The sequence below is a fragment of the Mycteria americana genome, chromosome 15, assembly GCF_035582795.1.
Source record: "Mycteria americana isolate JAX WOST 10 ecotype Jacksonville Zoo and Gardens chromosome 15, USCA_MyAme_1.0, whole genome shotgun sequence".
Classification (NCBI taxonomy): domain Eukaryota; kingdom Metazoa; phylum Chordata; class Aves; order Ciconiiformes; family Ciconiidae; genus Mycteria; species Mycteria americana.
Window position 1 is genome coordinate 2,605,797 of NC_134379.1, and position 19,981 is coordinate 2,625,777.

A 19,981-nucleotide genomic window follows, 5' to 3' on the forward strand; every position below is an offset into this window, starting at 1 on the left:
TAATTTTACTTTTTATTTACATGCTTATTTGCTAAAATGGAAATGACGCCCTCAACACAGAACAGATAAACAAGTGAATTTTGAATAGTCTGTACTACAAGAAAGCACTTTTAATTTCTCACACTCAGCTTCTTTTGCTCCCCTGTGTTTGTGGAGCCTGTCATCTTGTAGGAAATTGTCAGATTAGATGGTAGCCTTGGCAGTGAAAGACCGTATCATCCTTGTGTGCCTGTATAATTACCGGTTATTAATACGAATCCATTTTTCAGAGCATTTCTTTACTTAAATGTATAAATAAAGAAACGTGTTGGAAATGTCAAGCCATTCAGACACCACCGCCGAGTAATCCCCCGCTCGTCTGCGTACCCTTCCGCGTTCAGCAGCGCGCGGCGTTGGGTCCCTACCTTGGCGAGCAGGGCGGTGGGCGCGAGGTGGGCTGCGGGCACCAGTCTGTGACGGGATTCCCACAGAGATCCGCGGGAATTACACACGCCACAGTCGCGTCTACTGAATTTAATTGAATTGCATTATCAACGGCAGAATTTGACCCATATACAGAGGACTGCATGCTGTCCAAAAATAGCTACAAGCCGGAGCTGAGCTTATCCTTCCAACGTTTTGGCTAGCAAATGTAATTTTCCAGACCAACCTTTTTCATTTCAGTCATAGTATTTCATTTTAAGATTTTTCTTTTTAAATCAGCAACGCAATTTGTCAGTGAAAAGGAAAAAAATGAAGAGAGAAAAATTGGGGAGAAGCAGAAAAGAGCACACATAAAACCTATCCACTAAAACAAATTACATAACAGGAAATTTAGATTATGTACATAAACCCCCACGCTCCTTATAAATATTTATTACTATTTTTCTTCCGTGTTTTTATTTACTTGAGTATTTCCGATATTCCTAACCCATCTCTCACTCAAAAAACACAATTGTTTTCAAGATTTAATCAACCCTTAATTGTTCTTACATCTAAAAATACAATGAATAGAGCGTGCCTGAATAGATGCACAGCCTAAAGATGCTTCCAGCAGATAAGAATTTTAAAGGCCACCCAGAGACAATTTAAAAACTAGAAGAAAACCTTTTTAGATGGAGCAAAAATCTATTTTTCATCCACAAAAAGAATCTCCCCGTGCAAGCCCCACGTGCGCGCTGCCCTGTGCACAGGCACGCCAGCACGCGGCTGTTCTCGAGACGCGAAGCACAATCGCGCGAGGCAGCCTTTGCCATGGGCTTCGCCCCCGGCAAGTCGCCGCAACACCTCGGCATGCGTCTCGCTCCAGCTCTAGAGAAGTCGGGGGGGTATTTTCCAGCTCGCGTTTACAGTCTGTGCTGCATGCCGATTCTCATGCCATATAGAGACCTTTCAACAAAATCACACTGGACCTGTCCTGCAAACTTGGGCTTCCTCGATCAGCGGAGCGAAGGATTTCATTCCAAACCACGTGAGATATCGTCAGCCTCTTTAAAGGTTCAGATTCTGCAGGAAGCAAGCTTGTATTGAAACCAATCCGGGGGGAAAAAAAAAAATCTAATTCTTACAGTTGCCAAAAATGCTCTCTAAACAGTGCACCGCATATCGTCAAAGCAGAGCTATTCCTGAATTTGAAGACAGCCTGTAACAGAAGACTCAAGGGAGACCAGCTGTGCCCCTCATCCCCAGGAGCGTTACACAGAGGGCCAGGGGGATTCTCCGAGAACCGGACCGCGATACGCACAACAAAACCAGCTACGCGCATCGCGTTCAGCGATCCCACGCCCAAATGGTGAAAACACTGCAGGAAAATCAGTCGCCCTAAGAGTGCCCTTACCAATCCAGTTACAGTAATCCCAAGTACAGAGATTTAGTAATTTGTAACTGTAAGGCCACATTTACTCCTCAATTCCTGCATTACAATTCTGCATTTAATGAATGAAAAACTCTCCAGACAACAGCAAACTCCGCGTTCCGAGCATGACCCCATGCTCTATAGCTAAAAGCATCTCAAATAACTACTGAAAAAGAAACAGAAGATAGCAATCCCGGAAGGATTCATAATCAAAATATATTTTTAATGGTCCCCCGTGTAACTTCATGGATATTTTGTTGGCATGAGGAACACTGAGCACCCCAGTGCCATGGCAGACACAAAGAAAAGACCTTCCAGAACCTGCTCCAGCATCACAAGTCCCTGTTCCCAGCTCAACAGCGTCGGCAGCATTTAAGGATATGTATCAATTGTTTAATCTTAATATATGTGAATTTATCTACTAGGGGTAGTAACAGAAAGGGAGACTGCAAATGCTTACATGTAATATTGTAAGAACATGCAAAGCTTAAATACAACGCTCTTGTTCAGGGAAAAAATCCAGACTATGGCAAAAGGAACCATTCCTGAGAGGACACTGCCCTATCTGCCACTTCCTAGGATGGCAAAAGTATGTAAATCACCACCGATATTTTTAAATTATATTTATTTATAGATTTGTATCATGTACCCATCGCTCAGCATCTGAGTACACATACACATATTAAAATAATATACATCAGTTGTCTACAAACCGTAATTTAAGTACATTCTTACTCCTGGGATACAGATCTTTACGAATCCCCTACGGTTCCCCCAGCAAAGGCCTGAGTAAACAGATACCAGCAGTGCCCGAGGACGAAGGAAAGGGCAGAGAGGAGCAGCACACAGCGACAGCGCGGTGGGACCCGGCGCGCAGTCAGGTTGGGCCAAAAGCAGAGCTGTTTGGATGCTGGAAACTCCCGGCATTTTAAAGACACTTCGATCAGCCCTCAAAATAGCTCCTTCGTATAGATGCTCAACGTGAATAATACTTACGATACGTGCCTCCCACCTTTTTCCTAGTAAACGGTCTTACACACGGGGTTTGCACAAGTCTTCGGTCTCGCACGTTTAAACACCGAGCCTGCCTCGTCCGTGCCGGGAGGGCGCGTGCCGCTCGCCCTGGCTAACGCCACGGGTGCCATCCAAAATTGGGTGAGCAGACGCGGGCCTGTGCGGGGTTTAACGTCACCGGGCTGCACCTTCTGCCGGGACATAGCGACAAGGTGAAGGTCACCGAAACCAGCAGCAGTCAAGGAAGAAAAGATCAAAAGAGAGTAATTACTTCTAAAAACGCTTTTGGAATTAGAATGCACGTACGTATAGTTGCATACATGTCACGTCCATGTTTCTGCAGTTTAAAACATTAACACACGCATGTAAAATCCATCCAAGCAGCACATATTTTCGAGGCCCTTCTCCTGCAGAGCTCTATTCACCCAAGTAATGCTACTGAAGTCAATGGAAATGCTCTTGTAAACAAGGACTTACAAGAACCCAACGTGACAATGATTTCAAAAGGAGTTTTGACTGTGCAATTGTTGCTGGATTAGGGTCTTCAGAAACACCGAGCTCGCTCTGAAGAGCACAGAATTCAAATCTGCAAAGTGCTGGGGCCTCCAGAGCGGATCCCGGGAAGCACTGAAGGACACGCTCAGCCTGAAGCATGGCAACGGCTCCCGGGCTCCCCCCCGAAGATGGGCAAAACCCCCGCGGAGGGGACGGGAGCTTCGGAAAAAATCCAGGCTCTCCTCCCTCCCTTTTATAAGCCGCTGACCTAAACTGAACCGTATCACATCGCTGCCTAAATTAACACAGAATAAACTGTACAGGTACCTCGTTACAAAAAAAAAAAAAAAAAAAAAAAAGCAAAACAAAAAAGAGAAACCACTTGGCAGACACGTTTTCTACAAAATAAGCCGATTTGGTGAAATTCTCATTTAAAATAATTGATTCAACAATAAAACAGCAGCACAGACCAGCAGCACAAACAGCAGTATTTATCAATAGCACTTGCCCAGATAAGTAAAAGTTTGTAATAAATAGATCACCCATTACTTCGCTTATATAAATGCAAAACAGAGCACCAAAACATAGCAACAATACAAAAGACAAATAAATGAGTTAGACACGGAGGCCATGAGTTTAAGAAGTCTCCCCTGTATTTAATAAAGCATGAATTTTTTTAGAAACGCTAACAGATCCCTCGCAGATAGTTTTAATCTTTATATTATTATATAAGACATTTTGTGTTTAAAGTGAACTATTGCTTCATCTAGGCGGCCCCTCTGCTGGGCACAGAAACTAGGTTGTGAACAAAATAAAAAATCACCATTGAAAATTACAAATCATACAACTTTAAAGCATTTGGCTATTTTTTTTCCCCTCAGTCCAAAGAAACAAATAATTGAATCGCTGGGAATGCAGAAGTCTGTGGTTTAGGGTAAATTTCTGTGTCTACGTAAAATAAAAAAAGCCAGCCAGAGTCACGAGTAGTTGAGAGACGAAGGAAAATACGCAATTATAGTTCATCCCATTCTAGCAGCTCAGCAGGTGGCAAACATTTAAACCGGTGACTTTTCAGAGCCGACCCTAATGCTTTGCTTCTAACACAGGTCAAAGTCCTCTCGGAATCAGTGAGACTTTTGCTTTTGAAGAACTGAACGTTTGGGATTCTGCAATCATTTCTAATTAAAACATGAAATCTGCCATTTCACAAGGTTCCAGAATTTTTTGGTTTCTTTCATTTTTCTCCAAGAAAATGAGCACGTCTCTACTGCCAAGCAAAATATTCTCCCCCGCTGCCCTTTAGAGAACTTCGTCTATAGCAAACGCTATTAAACAATTGACTTTGTATCGGCTCTAAAAAAGGATTAACATTACTTTCAGGACATTGAGGTTATGCTGTGTTCAAAACCATCCAATTAGGGAAAAAAAAAAAAAAAAAGAAAAAGAAAAATTACCTTCGGAGAATTAATTTCACTAAAAACGGATCAATTAAAAACCGTATCTTTGCAAGTCTTCACATTTACAATACATTTTTGTTTACGCATAAAATAAGCATTTTGAATATGTTTTCTCTTAGCACAGACCAAGAAGAGGTTAATGTATTTAACCGTTTGATTCGTTTCCAATTTTGAAAGGTAACGTACGGCGTAACGTATTATTTGTACTTCAGCAACTGAGGCTGCAGGTGGAAAGCAAGGCTGGAGCTGCCGCTGCCTGCTATCTGCATCGACGCCAGGGTTTAGACTTCTCCCAAAGCCAAAGAGCCATACGGGATTATCAGCAGAGTGGATCATTCTTTCTCAGGGCTATTTTACTCAAGAGAATCCATTTAAAATTGCTTAAAACATCAAATGAAACACAAGTTATCTAAACATCAGATTTTCTAATTTTATTAAAAACGCACAAATTTTATCCAACATGTTTTCTTTCATACAGTGAATGGTCTAATATGCACTGGAGGTCACACAAGCTTAGGTTTATTAGAACAATAAAAGACATATGAGAAATTTAATATATAAAGAAAAAAGTAGCAGCTGTTGACTGCATATTTGACCATAAAATTTAAATATTTTGGACTTTTATTTTAAAGACACAAAAATAAAACCTGTGTGGGTCTATATAAGTCATATTAACAATTCCATGAATGTTCAACAGGACTAAAAATTAGCAAAGATGTTAGTTTGTTTGTTTGTTTTTTAACCTTGTAACACTTTTTAAACACCTTCTCGGGTTGCTGGTGCAAAGCACCTTACAGTATTTGTGCTATATATTTACTTTATTTGGCAACTGTCTGGGTTTCGTGGGGTTTTTTTTTCTTTGCCTTCTGTAAACAACACCTTTTACAAACTAGCACAGTGAACCACAAGCCCTGCAATCTGTTAGAACATCTACAGAAAAGAAAAGGAACTATTTTGGTTGGTTGCTCAAAATCTTTTGCTTTTGAACAAGAGGTTCTAAAACAGGATTTATTAGTAAAACATTGAACTCCTGAATTTAACATTAGACGTAAACAGTTGACTGTTTTTAGTTCAATAGAGTCTTTTTGTTTAGCTTTTCTCTCTCTGTGAAGGTAGAATACTTTTTGTTTGTTTGTTTGTTTTCAAGTCATTTTCGGTAGAGGTCTGGGTGGTGACCTTGGCTATGATGAGGAGGTTTTGTACGTGTAGCTTTGTGAAGGTAGAAGAGTTGGTGCTGAGGGCTTAACACTTAGTTATTTGTTATTTTGGAAAACGAAACCAAAAGAAAAGGAAAAAGAAAGTTGTCCCACCTGATAGTCTGCAGGCTGAAATGGCTGAAGCTAAAAAGAGTTTCTTGTTGTTGAACTTTCTGAGAGACAAAAATTAACAAACAAATTCATAATGCCAGAACCATCCTTAACCGGGAACGCTAGAGTTCTTGAAGCTTTTTTCCCCCTTTTCTTTGACCTTTCCTTCATTCAATTATTAATTTTTTAAATGAGAAGTTTCTAAGGATTGTGGCTCTTAGGATGACATCCAACAGGGTAATCAAACTTACGCCATCCTACGGCATGGCAGCACGTTACTGTACAGCTTCACCAGTTTCTTTGTCAACGGTACAAAAAAGTCCCCTTGCTTGTTTGATACAACCGTAACATGAAGATTGTCCTGGTCTAGAGCAAAGCTTGCCTTGGAGCGATTTGGATTCAGTTCGTTCCCAAGGTAATATTGTCTTAGGGCAGGAGAGATGTTATATTTATTCATTTCTGTACACCATAACAATAAGCAGACTAGATGATCATCACTTACTTAGACCCAGTTTGTTTTAAAGCTACCACACAGCTGCTTCATTCATTTCTGGTGGATGTGACAAGTGATTGCCATAGTTAGCACCACCGTTGACGGATATCGAAGAAAATGGAGGACTGGGGCCAAAAACTTCCGCAGACATGGAGTGCAAGGACCCGGGCAGGTTGGGTTCGGGGCTGGGCGAGTCTCCGGGGGGGTGCGACATGATGTCAGTGAAGCGCTGAGCCTCACTGGAGGGGTGATGTCCGGGCAGGGGGTGATCCATGGCCCCCAGGGGAGTGCCTGACGGCCCCGAGGAGGGCACGAAAGGGAGATCCACGGGGGTCTGAGCTTGAGACGAAGGAGGTCCTTGCGGGAAGAAATCGTAATTGCTTCCAGGGCCGTAATACTCGCTCTGATAATCTGGCGGACGAGGAGAGACAGAGGGAAGGTAGCACACGGGCACAGCAACCGAGCGGCAAAGACACGAGAGCGCGCTTTGACGGCGGGTGCCTCCAAATGTCACCCAGAGCTGGCGGAACCCAAGGGGGAAACGTGCTAACGGCTCGGCCGGGCTCCGGCCGATTCCCGGGGCTGCCCTTCCAGCGCAGCCCCCGCCCAGCACCGGCGGCCCGGCACTGCCCGGCCCGGCCGGCTCTGCCGCAACGCCCGGCTCCCGCCGGCAGCGCGGCACCGGCGGCCGGGCGCGGGGGAACGGCCCCCGCCGGGCTCCCGGGGAAGCCGGGGCTGCCCGGCCGCGTCCCCCGGCGGCGGGGGCGGGGGGGGGGGGGAGCCCGCCGCAGCCCCGCCGGCTCGGACGGCCGCGGCACGGCGAGGCGGCCCCGGTGCCGAGCGGGGAGCGCGGGCGCGGGGAGCGGGCGGGTGCCCACGCGGGGCGGCCGCGGGAAGGCGAGGGGCGGCGGGGGGGACACGGGGCGGGGGGACGCGTTACCCACCTCCGTAGAAGGAGAAGGGCCCGTTGGGGATGAGCTCCCCGGGCTCCAGCCGGTCCACCAGCGGCCGCATCCTGCGCGGGCTGCGGAAGAAGGCGTGCCGGCGGGCGCCCAGCGCGCTCAGCTGCTTCATGCGCCGCTCCTTGGAGCGCCGGTTCTGGAACCAGACCTGGGCGGGCGGCGGGAGAGGCGCCGGTCACGGGAGCCGCGGTCGTGGGTGGCCCCGCGGCCCCGCGCCTCCCCCGGCCCCGCCAGGGACCATCCCCCCCCCCGCCCCCGGGGCTGCGCCTCTCCCGGGCTCTTTTGTTCGGGTGCGAAGGCGGGGGGGCCCCGATCCGGCCCCGATCCGCGCTCCTCCTCGTCACAAACGCGGCCGAGCCCACGCGTGACAGCGGCCCCGCGGCCGGGCGCTCCCCGCCGCCCGCAGCTCGCCGGCCGCAGGTCAAGAATGATTGAGTTAATTCTTATTACCCTGACAAGATTACTCCTAATTACCCTCACACTGCGACTCTCCAATCTAACCTCGTCTTTAATGGTCCTTTAACCCCCCATTACCCCCAGCGCTGCGGGTTTATAAACCTTTTAATAATTCCAGCGCATTGTCATTCTTATTTATCCATTAACCCCTCACATTTACGGTTATTAATTCCGATACCATTTACTGCTTCTTTAGGACTTCCTAAAAGCAACCCGCGGCTCTGCCCCTGCCGACCGGCCGGGCCCGGGAGGGGCCGGCCCGGGAACAACGATTTAAAACGACGGCGGGGCTTTCTCCGGCCCCGCAGCGCGGGGGCTGCCGGACACCGGCCCCTCCAGGCCGCCGCATCCCCCGGAGCGTGCGGGGCGGCGGCGGGGCCGCGCCCGGTGCCCGGTGGGGCCGCGGTACCTGGATGACCCGCATGTTGAGGCCGGTCTCCTGCGCCAGCTGCTCCCTGATGTGCCGGGTGGGTTTGGGGGTGGCCGCGAAGGCGGCTTTCAGAGTCTCTAGCTGTTTGGCTTTGATGGTGGTGCGGGGTCCCCGCCGCTTGGCCCCCAGGTTCTGGTCGTCGTTTTCGTTGCTGCCCGTCTCCTTGTCGGACACGTTGGCGCTTTCCGAGTCCTTGGCGTCGTCCTGGGAGGGGTCTTGGGAGTCGGGGGACAGGCTGGGGTCACTGCCGGTGGTGGCTGGGCGAGAGCAAAGCGGGTCAGGCTCAGCTGGGGGGCGGCCGGGGGGAGAGGAGAGGGGAGAGGAGAAGGGAAGGGAGAGGAGAGAGGAAGGGAGAGGAGAGAGGAAGGAAAAGGAGAGAGGAAGGAAAAGGAGAGAGGAAGGGAGAGAAAAGAGGAAGGAAAAGGAGAAAGAAGAGAGAGGAAGGGAGAGGAGAGAGGAAGGAAAAGGAGAAAGAAGGGAGAGAAAAGAGGAAGGAAAAGGAGAAAGAAGGGAGAGAAAAGGGGAAGGAAAAGGAGAAAGAAGGGAGAGGAGAGGGGAAGGGAGAGGAGGAGAGTGGCTCTCACCCCATGGAGAAGCCGGGGCCGAGCGCATCCCCGCCCCGCATCGCCCCGGCCGCACTCCCTCACCTGAATGCAGGCTGTTTTCTTTGGCAGTATTGCTGTTATTTAGGTAATCTTCTTTGCAGACAAACTTGTTTTCGTCTATGATGTAGAGCTCCTCGCCGGTGGAGAGTTGCTTGTTACACATCATACACGTAAAACAGTTCAAGTGGAACACTTTGCTCCGCGCCCTGCGGACCAGGTCGCTGGGGGAGATGCCCTGGGCACAGCCCGCGCACTTGGTCCCGAAACACCTGCGGAGAGAGGCCGGGCAGCGGGTCAGCAGCGCCCGCCCGAGCCGCGGGGCCACGCCGAGAGCCGCCCGCAGCCCGGCCCCGCCGGGCGAGCGCACCCGCCGCATCCCCGCGCCCTCCACCGCGGCCTCCGCCCGCCCCGGCGAGCCGCGCACGCCGGGCCACGGGAAATGAAATGGCCCCCAGCATCCCTCCAGGGCGGTCCCCTTGCCCAGGAGCGAACGCCTGGAGTGGGAGCTTAAAAAAAAAAAAAAAAGAAAGAAAAAGGACCGATCTGGGCAGAGGATGGAGTGCCGCGGGGTTAAGCGAGCACCGGGGCCGCGCTGCCCAGGGTCTCCCCTCTGCGCCCCGAGCCGCCGATTAACGACGCTCTGGCAAACGTTAAGCAGAAATTCTTACGCGTTATCAATCGGTCACGGCCGCGCCTTGGCCGGGGGAGCTGCCGGTAACGGCTCAGCCGGCGCGGGGGAGCCGAGGGCCGGGCGGCGCCGGACCCGCACCGGGGCTCGGTGCCTCCAGCGCTCTGCTCCGGCCGGGGCCGCCGGCAGCCGGGCCCGGGGAGGAGCGGCCGCAGAGCGGCGGGGCTGGGGGCAGCGCTCCGCCGCGCCGGGCGATGCGGTGTGCCGGTGTGCGGCCCGGGCGGGAAGGGCTCCGCGGCCGTCGCGGTCTTTGCCGTTATTGCCGGTGTGCGTGCGGGGCCCGGCCGGGCAGGGGCACGGGCGGCCCGCTCCGGGCCCGGGATTTATGCCGGGGCCCGCCGGGGAAGCGGCGGCGAGCGAGTGCCGGTACCCGCTCCCCGCTCCATCCATCGCCGAGGGCGGGGGGGGGGGGGGGGGCGGGTCGCTGCCCTCCGGGGCGGCCTCGGCTCGGTTTGACGGGAGGCGCCGGGCCCGCGGAGCCGCGCACCGAGCCGCCGAGCGCCGCCGCACCGGGCCTTCCCCGCCGGGAACAAGGCCGGGCTCCGGCCCGCGGAGCGCTGCGCTCACGGCCGCGGAAAGCCCCGCCGGGAAGCCCCGGCAAGTGCCGCTGCAGCGGCGGCGGCGGGGTCGTCCCCCCTCCGCAGCACCGGGCCCGGGACGGCGCCCGCCCGCCCGCAGCGGGACCGGCCCGAACCGCTCCCGCTCCCGCTCTGCCGGTCGATAGTTCCGATGCAACTTTGGGGAACTGGAGCTCGGCCGGTGCCCGCGGAGAGCGGCCGGGCCTCGCCCTGCGGGCCCCGACGGGCCGCCCGCGGGCCCTTCCCCGGGCCTGACCCCCGCCCGCCCCGGGAGATCACCTGGAGAAACAACACCGGTCTGGGGGGGTTGCGTGTGCATGGGGGGGGGGGAAGAGGCGGTTGCGGGTCACACTGAACAGCGGGGGAAAAGAAGAAATTAAAGGGAAAAGGGGAGATGAGAAATGGATGCAAAGGAGCTGCGGCTCCGGGCGGGGGGGTCCGGTACTTACCGAAAGAAGTCGTTTTTGCAGTAAAGCTTGCCTTCTCGCGAAAAGCATTTCTCTGTCAAATTGCATTTACATTCACAGCACTGAACACACTTCACATGCCAAGCCCTGTCCAGTACATTCAACAAAAACCGGTCCAAGATTGGCCTTTTGCAGCCTGCACAGTGAACCATTGTCTTTGGTTATTTCTGAGAGTGGGGGGTATTGGTTTCCCAGATGTCAAGCAAAAAAATAAAAAAATTAAAAACAAAAAAAAAATTAAAAGACGACAACACCGGCGTAGATTTGCTTTTTGTGTGTGTGTGTGTTTGTTTAAAAGCCTTGGAGAAGTGAAGGAGGAGAAAAAGAAAGGGAGGAAGAAAAATCTTCGTTCGAGTGTCCTAGGAGGGATACACAGGAGAAACCACCCACTGCCCGAGGAGACCAGCGCTTCGACACAACCGCAGAATCCCGGCCGCTACCAACCACGACAGCAACAACAATAATAATAATAATAATAGTAACAATAAAACAACAACGACTATAAAGATCGACGCTCATAAAAATTAAAAAAAAAAAAAAATTAAAAAAAAAAACAACGCCAAAAAGCGAGCGTGATGAGTTTTTTTTTCTCAGGTCTGAGGTAGAGCAGTCAGGAGTCAAAGTGCTTTTCCCAAAGAGAAATCAAAGGAGGGAAAAAAAAAAAAAAAAAAAAAAAAAAAGAAAAAACCAGCAAACCAAAACCAACAGAACGAGACATGGAGCCCCGGCCGCGCTCAGACGGGCTGGGGCTGCTGCCGCGGCGACATGGCCCTACGCGCCGCGGAGCGGGCCGCCGTCCTTACGCGGGGGGGTGGGTGGCTGGGTGGGGGGAGACGCTCCGCAGCTCCTGGCTCCGTCCCCTCTCTCCTCTCTCTCTCTTTTTCTCTCTCTCTCCCTCGACGTCTCGGCGGTACCGTCGCGCCCGGCTCCTACCTACCCCCGCGCACCGCCCTGCGCGCTACCCGCGGCGGCCGGCCGCGTCCCCGCCGAGCCGGCGCGGCATCGCCCGGCGCTGCCGGCTTTTTGTTCCGCCTCCCGCGGTGGCGGCGGGCCGGGCCGGGCCGGGCCGGGCCGGGCCGGGCGCGGAGGGCAGGGCAGGGCAGGGCAGGGCAGGGCAGAGAGCGGCGCTGCCCGCGCTGCCCGCGCCGTCCCGGCAGCGCAGGGCGCTCTGCATGTTCCCGGCAGCCCCGCGGCCGCAGCCTTATGCACCGCGCGCAGACGTCACCGCCCGCCCCGGCCAATCGCCGCCGCCGCCGTCGCCCCCCCCCCGCCTCGCGCCGCCGCCGGACGGGGCGTCCGCGCCCCTTTATAGAGCGCCGGGGCGCCGCGGCCGCCTCCGCCCGCACCGGCCCGCACCGCACCGCGCCGCACCGCGGAGGGACGGACGGCCCGCTGCCGCTCGGGCCCGGCCGAGGCGCGCCCTGCTCGGAGGCGGGTAGGTGTGGCGGTGCGCGGGCGGGCGGGAACGGGGCCGCTCGTTGCGGGTCTGGCACCCCCATAGGGTTACGCATCCGTTATAGGCACCCGCCGGCCGGTTTTCCCGCCGCCGGCCGGTTTTCCCGCTGCCGACCGGCGCAGCGGCTCGCTGGGAAGCGGCGTCAAACGAGTTCCCGGTTTAGCGTGGTTTCTCCCATCAGTGAACGGCGGGCCCCGGGGGGGGGGGGGGGGGGGTGGCGGGGGGGGAGAGCGGAGCCTCCCGCGGGGCGGTGCGGTGCGCCTCGCCGGGGAAAAACCCGCGACGGCTGGCCTTTCCCGGGAGGAAAGGTGCGGGAAGGCCGGGACCGCGCGGCCCGGGGCGCTCCGACGTGCCCGGACGGGGCCGCGCCGGCGGGAAGGGGGCGGCGGGCCCCGCAGCCGCCCGGCCGCCGCGGGCAGAGGGAAGGCTGCGGTCACTTGGCAGTGATTCCGTTGCCGGCGCTGGCAGCGCCCGTCTGGGGCCGATCGGCACCGGCCGCCGCTGATGTACTACTTTTTTCTTTTTTTTGGCAAATAAAAATGCATTTGCTTTTACCTTCCAGGGGTCGGTCGGTCGCCGGGGCGGTTAGGAGGGACGTGATTTCTCTTTCCTTCGCGCTTTGCTGCCCGGCGGGAGCTGCCGCTCCGGGGAGGTGTCGCCGCCCGGCAGACGCGGGCCGGGCCCCGGGACCCTCCCGGCCCCTCCGCGGCGGAGCCCCCGCCCTCACCTTCCCCGCGGGCTGATTGATCTGCTGGCGGGGAATTAGGAGGGAAGCGGCGGATTAATGGGCCCGAGCGTGCCCGAGGGTTACACACACGGCTGCCAGCCGGGGCCGGGCGCGGCGGGGCGCGCACCCTGCGCGGCCGCGGCTGTCCCGGGCGCGGGGGTTGGCGGAAGCCCGCAGCATTCTCCGCAGCATCCCCCGCCTTTACCCGCAGCCCACGCTCTCTTTCACGTCTGTTTTCCTCGTCCTTGAGGAAGAAGAAAACAACAAAAAAAACCCAGGTGGGGGAGGAAGAAATTGGGGAATAAAAAGGAAAACGGCGGCAGGCGGATCCCGGCCGGTGCCGGGGCGCTGAGCTGCGGCCCTGGGGCGGGCGGGCGGGGGTGCGGAGCCTGCCCGGGCCGGGCGAGCCTGCGGGCAGTTCTCGGGGCTGTCCCCGGGCCGCGGCATCGCCTCGGTGCTCTGCGGGTGTTCAAAAGCCCCGGGGCTGCGTCCGCGATTCCCCGCCCCCCCCCCCCCCGGTCTGTGCCCTGTGCCCCCGCGCCGGGCCGGAGCCGGCCATCACCGCCCCGTCGAGGCCGCGCACCGGGGCGCGCAGGGCTCTCCGCGTCGCTCCGCGTCCCTGCCCTCCCTGCCCAGCTGTTGGGTCGCTTTTCCGCCGCTTGCGGGGATCAATAGAGCCCTGGGCGGCCCCCGCCCGCCCGCCCGGTCCCCCCGCATATGGGCCGCTTCTCATGCGGAGCGGAGGGGCCGAGGCGGCGCGGGCGGCCCCGCTCCGCCGCCCGGGAAGGCGACAGCTGTGGGCTGCCGTCAGGGGACCTCTTCCCTTTGACTGCGGGCCCCCAAGTGACATGTGTTGGTGGGGATGAATGAGGGGAAGGAGATGAGCATCTTATGTCCATCAAGCACCAGTTTTTCACAGCGATTTCTTTTTTTTTTTTCTCCTTTCCCAGGCGTTAGCGCAAGCATCTGGTTATCCCCTGCCCCCCCCCACCCCCCCGCCCCGCCGGCTCCGCGCCCGGCCCGGGGACGCCGAGGCAGGGACAGACCGCTGTGCCCCCTCCGGGCTGCCGGGGGTGTTGGGAGGGGGGAGCGGGGCCCACCGGCCCGGGGTACCCGCCGTACCGCTGCGGTGGGGCGGGCAGCGCTGCTTTACCGGCGGGGCTCCCCGCCCTCCCGGCCCGGCACACGCACATCCCGCGGAACCCCGCTCCGGAGAGGCAGCAGCGCAGGCCGAGGGGGGCTGCTCCCCCCGGGCGGGGGGGACCGTGGGGTGCCCTGGTCCGCCTCCCCCCCCCCCCCCCCCCCGGGGACCCCGACTCAGCGCAGGCGTTTGAGAGGCGCAAATGCCAGCGCTGTTTCCAGCAGGCTCCGAAAAGAAAAACTCGGCAACCCCGGCCTCCCGCGGGCCTCCTCTGCCCCGCGGGACAGGCGTGTCCCGGCGTGGGGCACCCACGGGCCGGGGGGCCCGCGGAGCCTGGGGGGGGGGGGGAATCTCCCCCGGCCGCGGGGGTGGACGGCAGGGCAGCACCCGGCTCGCCGCCCCCTCCCAGGGCGATGGCTCTGGGTTGGGGGGTTTTTTTGGTTTTCATTGTGTTTTCCAATTTTCTCGGGCCCAAGCCCCCAGCCCCGGCGGCGGGGGGAGCGGGGCGGCGGGGCCGAGCCCACCCGCACCCCGGGGAGAGCCGGAACCGGCCGGCGTGTTTCAGGACCGAGCAACCCCCCGTCCGGCCCCAGTGCTGAAAAAAGGGAAATTAAAGGAGTAAAAAAAAAAAAAAAAATTTAAAAAATCAAATCTATTTTAAATCTAATACAGAAGGAAAAAAAAAGTCCCTTTCAGGCGAGTTGGAATTTGCATTTTCTTGGTGTCGTTCCCGTCTTTTTAGTTAAACATCACCCTGTTTATCATCAGCCTTTCTACACCGCTGCGCTCGGTAATGGGATTTTTCTCTCCTTTACGGGGCACTAGTGCTGTACAAACACCCGGGGACGAGCTGGTGCGGTGCGTCCACGGCCGGCGGAGCTGCGGGGACCGCGGCCGGTGCAGTGCGGTGCGGGGCATCCCCCGTCCCCCGCCGGGAGGAACTTCCCTCCCCTCCCGCCGGGGCACGGACACTTTCTCTGCCGTGTCAGCACTACGCTTTTCCTCTTTCCCCATTTTTTTTTAAATTTATTTTATTTTTTCCCTCCTTCTCAACGTTTCACAACCATCGCGCGGGGGATCGTTGATATCACCGGGCTTTAAGCGACCGGCGGAGCCGCTCCCCAGCCCCGCCGTGGCCGGCAGCAGCCCCGACGGGGCGGGGGGATGCAGCGCCGAGCCCCCTTCTCCGACCTCTCCGCATCCCGGTTGAACGCTGCCCGGGACGGCGGGGGTCCAGCCCGCGGAGAGGGTGGGGGGGTCACACCTCTCCCCCCTGCCCCGCTCCCCCCCCCAACTTGCCCCCGCAGGAAGCTCGCCTCCGCTTGATTAAATCTATATGCGGTTAATGCACTAAACAAATATTGAAGTTCAGATGTAATTAAGCCTGTAGAACATCCCCGCGCAATAAACCCATTGCTGGACAGGATCCATGGCTGCGCGCCGCGGCGGGTTTGTTTTAAAGAAGCTTGCAAAAAAAAAAAAAATCTTTAAATTATGTATTAGAGGTTCCCAGTTGATTCTGGCCACGCTCGGGTCGATGCCGAGGGTAAACACGCCCGGGCGGTCCCGCACCGTCCCCGTCCCCGTCCCCCCCCCGGCTCCGTTCGCTTTTTCCCTTTTCTTATTGAATTTTTCCTGCCCCCCTCCCGGCTTGCCTTCCACGTCGCTAAATGTTGTCGCTTACACTCCAAGCTCATGCATTGTTTATGGGAAATATAGTTAATAAATAATTACAAAGCCGAGGTGTGCGTCTCTGCCTTTGACTGAGACGGGAAAAGCGGCCGGGAAGGGGCCGGCGGGGCCCGAGCCCGCCCGGGAGCGGGGGCCGGCGGGGGCCGGCCCGGACCCGGGGAGCCCGGGGGGGGGGGTGGTGGTGCCAGCCGAAGGGGTTCCTCCGGGTTGTTAAAGGGCAGATAAAAGACGAATAAAAGAGAAAAGCAAGAAAAGTAAAGAAGGGGCGGGGGCGGGAGGAGACTGTAAAAAAAGAGGGTGAAACAAACCCCGGGAGGATGCACCGATCCCGGCTCATCCATCTTCATTGTCTCCGTGTGTGCAAAAGCAACTCCAGTATAAGGAAAAGCCACTATCAAAGCCATGGCTTTATTTTATATCCTATAGATCAGGAGGGAGGCAAAGCTTTATTTTCGCCCAGAGACAGATATTTTATTTCTCTCTTACGGTTTTATGTGTGAGAGATGTCAAAAAGGTAAAATAGATTGCTAATGCATAGGCAAAACGAAGCTGTTTTGGCATGCTCTGTGTCATGAGGTCTCCCAGGGAGAGCGGGCTGGGGATTTAGGGCTGATGGGGGACTCGGGGGGATTGCCGCTAAAACATCTCTCTCCATAAATCCAGCCGCTTGGTCACCTCGATAGGGAGAAAGAGCTTTAAAGGGGAAGAGTCGGAGCGCGGCGGGAAGAGCGGGGACCCCCGGCCCGCCTCGCCGGGGAGGCCCGGAGCGGCTCCGGGGGGTCCCGGTCGTCCCTCCCGGCGCGGGGGACCCGCCGCAGCCGCTCCCGCCGCACGAAGCCCCCCGGCTCGTCCCGCCCTGGGCACGGCCATCGCCCCCCAAGAGCCCCGCTCCGGCGCACGCCTCACCCGATTCGGGTGGTTTTGCCCCCAGAAGAAGCAGGCAGCCCCCGGCCGTCGGGCTAAACCCGGCGGCTCGGCCCCCGGCCGCCTTCAGCCGCAGCCCGCTGCTCCGCATCTGCCTCTCCACCGCAGCCCGGCAGCGGATTTGCAACGACCTTTTGCAAAGTTAAAATATATCTCCCCAAGCTGCAACAATTTTCATACTTTTTGACCTCGGGGATTTACTTAGCACGTTAAGTTCAAGGCTCAGAAGCCCAAGGCTATTACTCATTTAGGCACTCCCACCACCACCACTTTTCACCACATATTTTATCATTTGACTTCCTGGCTTAAATTCATGTTATGGCAAATAATGGATGGTAATACTTTCCCCCTTCCCCATGTTAATTGTCTTGTCTGACAACCTCCGCATTTGAAATGATTTAAAGCAAACAACGGTGCAGCGAGAGCGGGAGACAAACCGGCACAAAACATCTGCAGGAACCCCGCAGCTCCGGCTCTTCCCTCGCAAGTTGGTGGCTGGATCTGGGGGCCGGATCCAGAGCACAGCCAGGGCCCCCCCGAAAGCAGCGCCCAGCTCTTGCTGGGGTCACTGCGGTGCTAAGGCAGCTTCTCCCCATGCCCCGCAGCCCCCCGGGTGCCGTGCCACCACGCTCGGCCCTGCCCCGTGCCCCTCCGGCTTTGCTGCCCGAAATATTGCTCTTCTTGAGGTGACTGAAATGAGGAAAAAAACCCATAGTGCTATTTGCAAATTAAAAAAAGCAAGGTGTAGTTGATTAGCAAATTAATTATTTCAGTACCCCCAGGATTATATTGTTTTTCTAAGTTCTGTGGGCCTGTGTGATTTACTAATTTCACAGTCACTGAACTTCCCTGGCAGTGAGAGTCAATCTCATCCACCTATCTCACCCGTATATGCGATTCTGTGCAGAGGCAGTGGGTCTGGCGGCAGTGTCGGAGGGAAGAGGGTGTCCAGACCTTTCCCCCTGCTCCCGCTGCTGACCTGCTGCGTGACTCTGGGCAAATTCTTTGTTTTTCTGGTTTCTGAAGGTCGACAGTACCTTCCTACCCAACAAGAACACATCTTCCCGCTTAGAAAGGAGTAACTGTATGGCCTTTCCTCTACTGAACACTGTCACTGGCTTCCCATACGTGTCCAGAAAAAGGGCTGCTGCATTATTTGTCCTTTACAAGCAGCTGGAGAAGAGGGTTCCCAATGTAAGAGGTTTTTTGCCATCAGCAGAACGTCAGCTTTTGGCGTCTGACATCGCCATCACGCAGAGCGTTTGAGAAAAAATAATTGAAATCAAAACAAATAGGACTATCCCAATAACATATAGGGACAATACGCCTGCGCTGGTGGGAAACCAGCACTGCCCTCTGCCTACCTGCTGCAGATGCAGGAGCAGATCTCGGTTTGGGGAGATAAAACAGCATCACCTGGACCAGGTACCACAGCACCACAAACTTCCCTCGCCGCTTGTGAAAATGAATCCAGAGCTCCTGGCTGTATTTATATCTGTCTGCTTAGTCCCGACCTCTGATTAATTGTCTATATATAGATTCTGTAGTTTGATACCATGTTACTATATAATATCCTATGTCACACCCTATTTATATAGGCTTCTATTTTAAGGCTTCTGACAGGACGTGGAGGCACTGGCCAGCGTGCCCTTCTTTCTCCCCGCTTTATCGTATGCCCACGAATCGAAGCGTCTGGGTTTATGCAGTCTGAGCCCAACAAAGTTCCTGGCTGCCGGGCGTCTGCAGCTCAGTACAACATTTTGTCTGCCTGGGCCAGGTGGGCAAGAGCCAGGTAAAAGGCAGACGCTGCGTGGGAGCCTGTGGCTCAACGTGCGTGCGTGCCCCTGCAGCGGTGGAGGCAATTAAAGGGGTCACTGGCACGCGCCAGACAGGGCTTGTTAGCACCGCACAGCCCTGCGCCGCTCATGACACCTGAGCTACTAACTGAGTCTGGTTTCTATAGGGTCACCGCTGCACTGGCATTAAACTGGACCATTGCAGTAAGGAGATGTGGCCAAACATGTTATTTGATTAAAAAATGCATGTTTTAAACCCCTCTTACCTTCCCTTTCTTTGTACGGCAGTAAGTCATGTTCCAAGTTGGGCTGTACACATATACAGCTTATTTCAACGCTATAGCAAGGATATGGCATGCACAGCCACAATCCCATTGCTCTGAAATGCTTCAATATACCATTTTCAAGATGAAAAAAACCAGATCATTTTGTTCTAGAATGTGAAATTTCACTGGTTTCAGATAATTTTTCCAGGAGAAGCCAGGGGTAGAGCTCAGTCCCTGAGGGTCCTGCCTGAGGATGCTCTGCTGTCCTCTGCTGCGCTCCAGGACAAGTCCCTCATGCAGGGCAGAGCCGCACCCCGCCATTACCGAGGACCAATTCTCCATGCTCAGAAGCTCACTTTAAAAAAACCATATAGTTCTAAAAAAATCATTCCTCAATGTTGTTGTCACTCATATTCCAGCTGGGCCTGGAGATCCTCACCAGAACCGCTGTGTTGGTGAGACAGTGTGGGAGGGCACCGGGTGGGGAGCAGCTTCTCGAGGGTCACCCAGAGATGGGCACAACCCGAATCTCCCAAATCCCACGCAGGTGTCACTGCACCCTTCAGCCTCCATCACCCCTCAGCTCCCTTCCTTCTCGTGTTGCCTGGTGGATGGGGACACCCCCCCCCGCCCAGACCCCATCTGCGTTGCCCTCCCCAGGGCTGCTGCAGAGGGCTGGATGAGGCTCCGGAGTCGGGCAGCGCCGGAGGGGCCGTCTCGCTCCGCAGGGCATCGCCTGCACTGGAAACGCGATGGAAACCACGACAGCATTATCATTCCGAAGTGGCAAAAATGTCATGTGAAAGGCTGCTTACCCCTGGCCTTGTTATGCCACAGACTGAACGGGTCTTTTTGCTCTTCGGTACTTTCGACGCACGGTTATTTGTTGAACTCTTGGCGGCAGGCTGTTAACATTGCACGTTACAACTTCTCATGTCAGCTGCCCCCAGAAACACGCACGCACGGTGCTACATAACCAGAATAGCTAATCAGCCAGCTGGGGAGACATCGGCCCGCTCCTCTCCTTACTGATGGCCTTCCGTAACTTGTCATTGAGTTTGTCACTCACGAGTTATTGGGCACTGAGAACTTCGTACCAGCCAGGCCCCTGTGTGCTCTTCTCATGTCTCTGTATCCACAGGTGAAGGTGGCTCCGGAGAGCAGAGGCCGATGCATCCGACCCCAAACCAGCG

The 19,981-nt window shown here is 55.6% G+C and overlaps 1 protein-coding gene across 1 annotated transcript; it reads right to left on the reverse strand.

Moving 5' to 3' along the window:
- Window positions 1-6,629: 6,629 nt before the first annotated feature.
- On the reverse strand, window positions 6,630-10,938 carry LHX1 (LIM homeobox 1). The gene is made up of 5 exons (XM_075517983.1): window positions 10,769-10,938; window positions 9,096-9,322; window positions 8,428-8,705; window positions 7,545-7,710; window positions 6,630-7,011 (listed from the first exon to the last, which is right to left on the reverse strand). The coding sequence occupies exons 1-5, from the start codon at window positions 10,936-10,938 to the stop codon at window positions 6,632-6,634; spliced, it is 1,221 nt and encodes a 406-aa protein (XP_075374098.1). The 3' UTR covers window positions 6,630-6,631.
- Window positions 10,939-19,981: the final 9,043 nt, after the last annotated feature.

Bases quoted from the DNA above. Each gene is read 5' to 3' on its own strand.
- LHX1 (XM_075517983.1), bottom strand. From the start codon at position 10,938: ATGGTTCACTGTGCAGGCTGCAAAAGGCCAATCTTGGACCGGTTTTTG. The intron at 8,706-9,095 runs GTGAGGGAGTGC...GCTCTCGCCCAG, and splicing joins AGAAAACAGCCTGCATTCAG to CCACCACCGGCAGTGACCCC. The intron at 7,012-7,544 runs GTGGGTAACGCG...CTCGTCCGCCAG, and splicing joins GCCCTTCTCCTTCTACGGAG to ATTATCAGAGCGAGTATTAC.